The sequence below is a fragment of the Bidens hawaiensis genome, unplaced genomic scaffold (assembly GCF_021521415.1).
Source record: "Bidens hawaiensis isolate Kalapana, Puna unplaced genomic scaffold, B.hawaiensis_p1.1 tig00014404_1, whole genome shotgun sequence".
Taxonomy (NCBI): Eukaryota; Viridiplantae; Streptophyta; class Magnoliopsida; order Asterales; family Asteraceae; genus Bidens; species Bidens hawaiensis.
The window spans coordinates 493,838-505,040 of record NW_027492246.1 but is presented as its reverse complement, the minus strand read 5'-3'; the positions used below and the strand labels follow the sequence as shown (position 1 = coordinate 505,040).

At 30.3% G+C, this 11,203-nt stretch overlaps 1 protein-coding gene across 1 annotated transcript; it reads right to left on the bottom strand.

Annotated features, from left to right (window-relative positions):
• Positions 1-1,269: 1,269 nt before the first annotated feature.
• On the bottom strand, positions 1,270-5,555 carry LOC143546578 (IQ domain-containing protein IQM2-like). Its single transcript, XM_077038223.1, has 9 exons — positions 5,465-5,555; positions 3,381-3,793; positions 3,175-3,289; positions 2,996-3,061; positions 2,814-2,902; positions 2,630-2,720; positions 2,294-2,533; positions 2,110-2,211; positions 1,270-2,018 (listed from the first exon to the last, which is right to left on the bottom strand). Exons 2-9 carry the CDS (start codon positions 3,758-3,760, stop codon positions 1,386-1,388), a joined length of 1,716 nt encoding a protein of 571 aa, XP_076894338.1. The 5' UTR covers positions 3,761-3,793; positions 5,465-5,555; the 3' UTR covers positions 1,270-1,385.
• Positions 5,556-11,203: the final 5,648 nt, after the last annotated feature.

Genomic DNA, 11,203 nt, shown 5'->3' with positions numbered 1-11,203 from the left:
TCTCAGGTACGTTTTAATATATTAACGTTTTATCGTTTCTTTTAATTCGACTTCGTATTAAACGTATTTCTGTGGTTTTGTTGTTAGGAGCCGACACAGCACGTTCCACGCACATATCATGCGGTGCGTCTGGGTCCCGCCACCGACGCTAGGTTGGAGGCCCTAGAGTTGGAGATGAGGCGGATGTCGCGCCAGACGGACTGGCGGATGAGCCAGATGTCGCGCCAGATCGACTGGCTTGTTGCCAGTTGGGTAGCGGAGCTGTCTGGACAGCAGTACACCGTGCCACCGCCACCACCCCCCAGTTTTGACCATGAGGCGAGCACGTCTGGCATGAGATGCGGACGGGGCGACGACGTGGATGCCCTGGACGGTTCGGGGCCGAGGCGCAGGGGAGAGGACGACGCTGACGTTGGCGACGCCTTCGAGTGGTTCGTGGGCAACGACGACGACATGGGCATGGACATAAGGGACTTCACGTAGATTTTATGTTTTAGTTGTCGTATTTTCTTTTATTTGTACAGATTTAACAATGATTTTTGGTATATATATGTGTTAACTGTTTTTCACCGAAAGAATATTAAATAATAAATAAATAATTAATTAATATATAACGATGATAATAATAATAATAACAAAATAACAAAGAAAAAAATAAAATAAAAAACATAATAAGATAAATTGGTTGGATTTTCTAGAAACACCGGTCTATACGTCGCGTATAGACCTATACGTGACGTATAGGCCGGTGTTTTAGCAATTGGGCAGTTTCCCTAGAAAATCCGTTTAAAGATATAGATACCTTTGACAACTATGAGAAAGTGTACCATCTTAAAGTACACCCATCCGTGCATAAAGTACAACCAAGATAGTAGTATAAACTATATATAAAGTCAAACAAATTAAATGAACATTCTGCATTTACTTATTCAACTGTAGAAAAGAATTATTATCATAAATGAATACAGATGGGATGATGGAGACTAAGCTGGCGTCTTTTACTAGTTGGATCCTTAAATAGAACAAGTTTTATCTCACTGTATTGTCGTGTCTTCGGGAGATCATTAATGAATTAATAAGAAAACTAAAGTCAAACAACTTGCATGAGTTTTAAACCGGTTTATGCACCTCTGCTGTAAAGTCAAACAAATTAGATGAACATTCTGCATTATTCAACTGTAAAAATAATTATTATCATTAATGAATGAATAAGAAAACTAAAGTTGTATACAATTTTCTTTCCCTCCTATATTTATATAAGTAAAAAAAAATAAGAAAACTAAAGTTGTATACATGTTTGATCATCTTAACTTCAAAAAGAATGAATGAATGAAATCATTAATTTCCTATGTTAATCTCATATTCACCCTAAAAAAATAATTTAATCAAAAAATCATTTGACTAGGGGAAGAACTTGTTCTATAAGGTCCACAATTTCTTGCAAAAAAACTCTTATTAATATTCTTATGGCTGCAAGGGGCACTTTTGGGAGATAAATTTGCGTGCTCCAATGCATGTGACTGCAGCTCAGTAGGGTAGTCTCTCAAGCACCCTATGCGGGGCCCGGCTCCCGTGCTCCACTTGCACGACAGCTGTTGTCCTAGTTGAAAAGATTTTGTTCCCTTGTGCGAACCGATTCTTCGCAAGATTGACTTTTTAGGGACTGTTTCGTCTAAACTCGGCTCGCCTTCGTCGTCTAACATGTCATGTGCTGACGTGGCGTGAAGTTTTTGGGATGTGATCAAGTCGGGTGCTTCGTCAGCGTGATTCTTGGTGTCGAGAGTGGTTAATTTCCTACTAGATGATCGAGAGAGTCTCGACTTTTTCGGTGAGTCCAGGGGTAAATTGGTAATTTGTTTCATGACAAGTGTCATTTTTGAGATGTGATCGTCTACAAGCACGTCTTCGGTATCTATGCGTTCCTTTTCGCTCACGTCGTCTTCTGATGAGTGAGTTCCTGCGTGAAGGCTAATGCCTTGCTTGTTAAGAGACTCGTTATCATCTTCATCTGAATCCATCTGAAAATAATAAAATAATAATTAATAAAAAAATTATTATCTTTTATCATTTAAAAAAAATCAAAAAAATTTAGAATCTTTTATTTTTCACCTTAACATAAGTAGTATCCACATCATTATCTCGTAGAAACGAAACAAAATCTTGAAAATTTTCTTGTGTGGGACGATAATGTCCGCTATGAGGCCAAATCGCCTGTTAAATAATCACAAATAAGAATATTATTAGCAAAAAAAAAATTATATACCAATATATGTTGTAATCAAATTAAAAATACCTTCAAAACGCCTTTCTCAGAAACCAATCTCCCGGCTGCTAATGTCGCACCGCCAGCTAAAAAACTCGAATGTTGAAATAAGCCTTTCTTTTTTACTCCAACATATAAAGTTCTAGACGTACTTAAAACAAAAATCCATTTAGAACCCGTTGATGATCCGGTCGTGTCTACATATTCTCCTTTTTGTTTATATAAAAGCTTTCCGTCCTCTATCGCAACCTCATATTCCCTCCTCTCCATCTGTTAAAAATATATAAATAAATAGAACGTTAAGTAATTGTTCGTTTGTTTAAAAAACGAAAGTTTAGTATATTAAAAGTGACGAATGTGACATACCGGGCCGAGGTATTTTATGCATTGTTGTTGAAGTTTTGACCGCGGACATTTGTCAACAAGATTCACTTCTTTCCCTTCTCCTATATCCAACCTATATTTTTTTATAAAAATGATATTAATTAGATTAAATGCAGAAAATATGTATATTAACTAATATGATAATGTTGCTATGAATAAAGCTTACCAATAGAAGAAGGGTTCTTTGCTTTGAGACTGCAACCATTTTAAATAGTAGAAGTGAAGATTATGCCCGTAACGATGTCGTGGATCAATCTGTTTTACAACCAAAAAAAAAATTTAAATTAATAACTAAATAATAAAAATTATATCACTCACATTGTAAAAAGAAATGAAAGATTAACTTACTGCTTCAAGCCAGTGCTGCAAGGCAAGCTTTTGGGCTTTACTGTTCTTTGACAAACCTTTTCCAACCTACAAAATCAAGAAAATAAAAAAATTTGTAAACTTTTTGCATTTATTAAGGATGCAAAAATTTATTTTTTTTATATAAGTTATAAAGTTAGTATTTTTATTAGTATTTTTACCTTTGCAGCCCTTGTTCTTGCTCTAGACCAACGCGAAATGGCGGTTTCTTGCTTATCAAGATCGAAAAACGATATCGAGCTTCTTCTAAGCTCTGCAAAGTCTAACAGCTTCCACCTACAAAAATGCATCAAAAAACAAATAAGTAATCAAATTGAAAAAAAAAACCATTAAAATACATAATAAAAACTAAACAATAAACGCATACCAGCTTTGTTCGATTAGAACCGCGCAATCTGCAAGCTTTCGCCTCGTTCGAAAACTTTTATAAACTTTTTGCAGCTTAGTGGCTGCTTCATGTTTAGGACTCCCAGAGTCAATATCTTCAACATTACCAGATCTTAGTGACTCAAAGGGCATTTCAGTCTTTTCAACATGGTTATCTGAAGACACTTTAAAGCTAACAGATTTATCAAACTTCATAACTTGAGAATCCATTAACTGCATTGCCAATGGTTCGGGTTCGGGATCACGGTTCTTGAAACTGCATGATAATCCCAAAGTTTTAACCTCATCATCTTGTTGTAAGTTGATGGCTGAGTCTAAATCTGTGTATGCTGCAAATGGGCATGAAAATGATAACCCCATGCAAGTTTTGATAGCCTCTTGAACTTTGTTTTCCTGTTAAAAAAATTTTTATTAGTTAATAATAATAATAATTAGGTCTGTAAATGAACCGAACTTTCGGTGAACTGTCCGTGAACCGGTCGATGGAAGTTCGTTTATTTAATAAATAAATGAACATGAACAAAAAATTTATGTCCGTTTAATTAAACAAACGAACATGAACACATGTTTTGTTTATTCGTTTATGTTAGTGAACGTTCGTTTAAGTTTTGAGAGCCTTCTAGAACTTTATTTTCCTATTAAAAAATATTTCATTAATTAATAATGTGGTTAGCAAGATCATGATAATAATTAGGTCTGTAAACGAACCGAGCGTTTGTGAATCGTTTGGCGGGAAGTTCGTTTACGTTCGTTTATTTATAAACGAAAGAACATTTAATAAAAGAACAAACATGAACAAAAAATTTGTGTTCGTTTAATTGAACGAGCGAACATGAACACATGTTTGTTCATTCATTTATGTTCTTGAATGTTCGTTTAAGTTTTGAGATCCTTCTAGAACCTTATTTTTCCTGTTAAAATATTTCATTATTAATTAATAATGTGGTTGATTAAGATCATGATAATAATTAGCTCTGTAAACAAACCGAACGTTTGGTGAATTGCTCGTGAATCGTTTGGTTGGAAGTTCGTTTATGTTCGTTTATTTAATAAACGAACGAACATTTAATAAAAGAGCAAACATGAACAAAAACTTTGTATTCATTTAATTAAACAAACAAACATGAACATATGTTTAGTTCATTCAGTTTTGTTCGTGAACGTTCATTTAAGTTTGGAGAGTCTTCTAGAACTTTATTTTCCTGTTAAAAAATATTTTACTAATTAATAATGTGGTTGGTTAAGATCATGATAATAATAATAATAATAATATTATTATTATTATTATTATTATGGCATTTGTGAAAACATGTATGTGTTTGATATGATGTTACACCAAACATAAAAAGTGTTTATTCAAATGTATTTGGCCATAAATGACACCTAATAAAAACAAAGTAACAAACATAATGAATTGTAATGAGCTGTGACATCACCGAACTGATAAAAAAAATATTATTAAAGATCAGAAAGTTTAACAAATAGGGCAGCTTGTTAAAAGGGTCGTGTTCTCGGGTTGACGGTTAAACCTGACATGAACCTGAAAATTTGACACGAGCCCGAACCTGAAAACTGTGTTAAATACGTGAAACCGAACAAGATATGCATGTTTGCCGGTTGACCCGAAAGTTTTTTATTTTTTCACATAATTATACTTTAAAATAATAGTTTTAAAACAAAAAAAATATAGAAATTTATATAAAACAAATACATTTTAATTATAAAATCTTATGTCAATTTTCTTTATAGTTCAAAATTTTGGCATAAAAACTCAACAAGTTTTAAATATTGCATAAAACACATTTTAAAAAATAAATACGTTAAACAGATCAACCATCAAGAAAACAATAAATTCTAAAAAAAATCTGCCATTAAATCAAAAAGTCAAATCTTGAGATGAAAACTTTCAAAACCCACTAACATATGAACAAATGGTGTCTTCTAGTTATGTTAAAAAAAACACAAACAAAAAACAAAAAAAAACAACATTGATCAAACAAAAGATTCGAAGAAAGAAGAGAATCAAAAGAATAAGAATGAAAAGTGTGATTGATGGATAGATACCTTGGAGAATAAGAATGAATTTGATTGGGTTCAAAGTTGTATGAGTGGTTATTGATGGGAATATTATGTTAGAGAAAATTGTATGTCAAAGTTGATGGCAAACAAGAGTTTATATAGAAGGCATCAAGCAGCTTCTGAGTGTCTGTGTGTACACTTTTGAGGGGTCATACTGTCATAGTGGAAAGTGAGTAATAATTGTTTTCTAATTAAAGGCGAGTTTATTATTATTATTAGTATTTATTTTTATTTATTATTATTACTATTATTTTATTGTTGTTATTATTAAAATAGCATTTTAATAAATAATTTGATTTTTTTTAATTTCATTTTGTGTGTTATTATTCTTATTACTATGAATTTTTTTATTGAATAATTTGATATTTTGTATTATTATTATTATTATGGTTTGAAAGTTCAATAATTATATACATGAATCATGTCTTCCTGATAATTATCACTCACAATACTTTAATGCAGTCTGTTTCACGCGGCTCCAGCTAAGAAAACGTGTGTTTTACTGTCGTTGTGAGAGGTGATCTTTGTGGCATTAAAATTTGTAAATTTTATATAGGAAGGTGAGTTAAATTTCTATATAAAAGCACGATATTACCGTGTTTTTTTCCAATTATAACCGACTATCAATTAATGATTTTAAAAATCTTATTTTTGATTAATTTTGGAACCAAATAGTAATAAAAAAAATGTGGTATTATAACAACAATAAGAAATATTCTTTGAACTAATCTTTATTCACCCGAATCCAATCCTTCAAAAAAATTAAATGAACTTTTGTAGTTTGAAATATTTTTAATTATATGTAGGTGTTGTAACTTTTTAGTTCATAAAAGTTAAATTAGGTTTTACTATCTATAAGAGTGATCGTATACGTAAAAGTAAAATAAAAAAACTTATATTATTAGCTAATACTTATACATATTTTTATTAAATATTTATTATGATATGTTGCAAATATTGTTGGTCTTTTTAATTTTTAATTTTTAAAATTTTAGTATAATAATATTACAGAATTAATCGAAGGGACATTGAAAGGTACTTCCCTAGTACCGACATTTGGGACGACTCGGAAGAAGTCAATTCCAAATTATTGTTTTGACTTTTACTTTGTGAAAAATTCTAATTTTTAATGCTATAGGTAAACTCTCCAATCCCAAATTACATAAGTAAATAAATATTAGAATAAGGTCTAGAATCTAGATTGAGACACTTTCATTTATTTATTGGGAATTATAATTATGATGTTATAATATTGTTTACACTCATCCTTTGTCTCTCTATCCTGCCCGGTCTATCGTAAAATTTGTTTAGATAATTTTGGTGAGCATACGGTTTATTGCAAAAAAAACTCCCGGGGTTCAAATATAAGCATGATTTGGTCAGGGATGTCCTTCATGATGTGTTAAAACGGGCGGGAATCTCGGCAAAAAAAGAGGCTCCTGCGAATTTCTTATCGGATCCGCGTGAAGGAATGTCTACTCTCCGACCATCGGACATTCTTGTGTTAGGATGGGCGGATGGAAGCATGTTTGTGTGGCCTTACCGGGGGTGTCCCCTCTTGTCGGGCTTAGAGACACCGGGTTTATTGCTAGGCAGGTCGTGTTAAGGGCAGAAACATGAAAAATTGCTAAACACGATAAGGCATGTGTTGATCAACACGCCTTCATTCCTTTTTCTTTAGTTACATTTGGGTCTCTTGCCCCCGATGCTGCTACATTTCTAAAATGAATTCAGCGGGTCATCCACAGTATCTAAACAACGCCGAAGAACGATAGCTTTGTTTTCAGTAAAATCGGTTTTGCTATTTAAAAAAGGGTGGCGGCGCAACTTGTCCGATTACTTGACTCTTTATTTTAGTTGGACCCTTTTATTTTTCTTTATCTTATAAATTAATTAAAAAAATCCAATCTTTTAATGTATAAAAACTTAATTAGAAATGTTTTTAATTAGTTTTTTTAGGATTTTGTTATGAAGAGAAATACATTTTCCATTATATTCTAATAACTAGGATATTAACCCGTGTTACACACGGGTGGAAAACATATCAAGAAACAAAATGTAAAAAACATATTCAATCAACACAAATATTTGACATAAGTTTTTTACCAGCAGATATTACAAAATTGTTAAACTATGTCTATAAAATAAAAAGAAAATACTTTATAAATAAATAATTCAGTAAATAAAGAATAATATAACATAAATGAACCATTATACCTGAAAAAAATAAAATAACACATTAGTAACAGATTTTATAATATTATTTGAAAACTAAGCTTACAAATACATAACAAGTTTAAACTTATATTTTCACCGATGTAGAGTTTTCGTTCAAAAACCTTTTGAAACAAAAAATGTTCTGGTTTAAAAACCGTAGCTTGCATTCAATTTTCCTGTCATGAAATAATAATAATAATAATAATAATAATAATAATAACAATAACAATAACAATAACAATAACAATAAGAAGAAGAAACATGTGCAAATAATTAATGAAAAGAGTAGTATAGAGAAAGGAAAATATAAAACAATAAAAAACTTACAGATTGATCCATGAGGACCATCTCCATCAAGAAGTCCTTGTTTGGAGTGTTTGTTATCTTTGGCGGTTCATACTCTCAAAACTCTAGCCTTAACTGTGGATGGAGATGTTTTGAGAACATCAATTTCATCCAACATTGTTAAGCTTTGAACCTCCATTGTAATCTGTTTTAAATCAAACGATAAAAGACTTTACTGAAATAATTCGTTTAAATATAAAGTTTATAAGTAAAGTTGAAGAACTTACTTTGTAAAAGCTTCTAAGGCAGAAGATTGTTTTAATATGAAGAATGCATCTATGAGCGGATGTTAGATACTACACATGAAGATGTTTATTTTTGATAAACATCGTAAGTTCAGAAACCGTTTTAATTAAGTAGTATGTACAATAAATCGAATTCAACATAATGCAATATGCATCCTATAAATAAAACCCTATAAATAAGCCTATAAATGCAGTATATAATTTCTAATAAAAATCCACGGCTTGATTTTTGGAACTACCAAAAATTAGGCATCTAACTATAATAATAAACCAATTTAACCTGTTGACTAATTTAGAAACCGATTTAATTAACCTATTTTCTTCTCTTTTATTTTTATTGAAATGTTTGTCGGGGATCCATCCCCTTTAAAAAAGTTTCCAGTATGCATTTTGTAATATTGTTTGTTTTTTTATTGTAAGACTGTTGTTGCAGGATTGTTTTAATTAAAAATAACAAATTTTGTAAGGTTGTGAATTTCTAGTCAATATATAACTAATTGATCAACTATATTAAAAAAGATTTTAGTTGTCAAAAATAACAGTTTAATGTTACCAAATATTAATTGTGAATATGTAAAAAATAATTATATGAAAATGTGATGATGTGGAGTACTAGTGGACATGCTAGATTAATGGCACGTGGATATAATTGAGTTGTTTTATTATGTTAGTTAGATTAGATTATAACAGTTAGGTTACTATACATATGGTTATGTTCAAATAAGAAGTTTGATTTTCCTAAGAAGGTTAGGAAGGAGGGTATTTTAGTCTAATACTTTAATATCAAAACCCACTTAAATTAATTTCAAAAACTCACTTACATAAAACCCAATTACATCTTCACTCATCTCTTACAACCACCACCACTCCACCGCCCACCGCCACCACAACCGTCACCCACCGCCACCACCTCGCCGGAAAAGTCCGAAAAAACACAATGAAAAAAATACACTATGAAAAAAAAAACACAATGATAAAAACACAATAAAAACAATAAAAAACACAATTGTATGACACAATGTACATAACATAATGAAAAAAACACAATGAAAAAAAAATCACAATAAAAAATACTATTGTATAACACAATTTTGTAAAACATAATTCGGTAAAACACAATTTGTAAAAAACCCACTATTTTTTTTTAATTTTTATATTACAATATGGTACTCATATAAAAGATAAAAAGACACTCATTAATATGGTGAATTTGTTTTTCAATAAAAACGTCGTAAAAAAAGTTATGGACGTTTTAAAATGATTGGGGGAATTTGGCATGTGACTTGCATGTGGAGAGAGAAAGTCAACAAATGTGTTATTCCTTTTATGCCATTTACCTTGTGTTCACACTTGATTTCGCTCTAAACTAATCTTAACCCTCCATATTTAAAATCAATGGACAAGATTGCTTCTTATCCTTCCTACAAAAAGTATACTTCATATTATAACCTAACCCACTATACATATATAATAAGATTTTCAAATTTTAAATTGATAGGTCATAAAAATAAATTAATATTAGTAAAACTTGGAAAAAAGACGTATTATGAACAAAAAATTACAATATATAAACATAATTTTAAGTAATAAACATATTAAACATCATATCGATTAACCGATAATTTAAAAAAAAAATCATACCTTTAAACCCTAAATAGATTAAAACATTAATCAATTAATATGAATATATTAAATATCAAATCTATTAACCGTTAGTATAAAAAATCATGCAGTTAAACCCTAAATCCAATAACAGTGAATTAATTTGATGTTCTTTTTCACAAAAATCGATTAAACACTAAAATATAAATCATACATGATAATTGCAAACAATGAACATATTTAATGTTGTTTGGATTATGAAATCGACAAATAATGAAGAACCGGTTATAGATGAGGCGAAGAATTTGGTTACAAACGATGGGGAGCGTTATGATTTTTGAACGAAGCATGTGCCTTTTAAAGAAGAAATGATGAACAATTTAAACCTAGTAAATTTAATAAGTTTCTTAATTCTAACAATAATTAGAATAATTAATATCATAATTACATTAATAAGTTACAAAAATATAAAAGTCAATATTATAGATTAAAATTTTATTGTGAACATATAGAAATTAGATTTATGGAAGGTTGATATGGAAGCCTATGTGAACAAAATTATGTTTTTTTAATATATTAGTTAGATTAGATGGTTTATTCATAGAAAAGGTAATTCTTTTCTAGAGAAAATTGTAATAAATATTATTCAATGACTTAAATGTTTATTCATAGAAAAGGAAATTAATATATCATTTATAAAAAGTTGTAAAAAAAACTTTTATGATATAAATGTTGGTTTTAATGGTAATGTGGTTTGATTATAAGATCGTACAAAATATCATTATCGAACCATCGATTTCTTAATTAGTTTGGTTATTTCGATTTTTATATTTCGGTCCTTTTGTGACATGCATCAAATGACAAAATTTAGTTTTTATTTTTTAATCTTTTGCATCCATCATTTTATTGTGAAAGTAGTTTAATAACACACGACAAAGTATACCAACTTTGAAGACTTTAAACTTCAAAGCATTCCATTAGGGTCCACTATGTTAAATGCGAAACAGACACTTTATTCTTTTCAGTCTTATATGTACCAAATAGTCATCTAGAGACGGTGAAGTAGGAGACATAGAACAAGTGTAAATTTCCATTTGACTTGTTTCAAACCCGGCAGGTAAAATCTGAAATCTAAAATATTCTAAATGGATATTCAGGTATGAAATTGTGTAATATATTAGTTTTAACAAAATTTTATGGGTACAGGACCTGCATACTATTATGTGAAACACATACACATTTATCTGAACCATACCCGTAAGCATTGTGTATTTATTTTTATTTGTTCTTCGATAATACAATAATATGCTAGTCT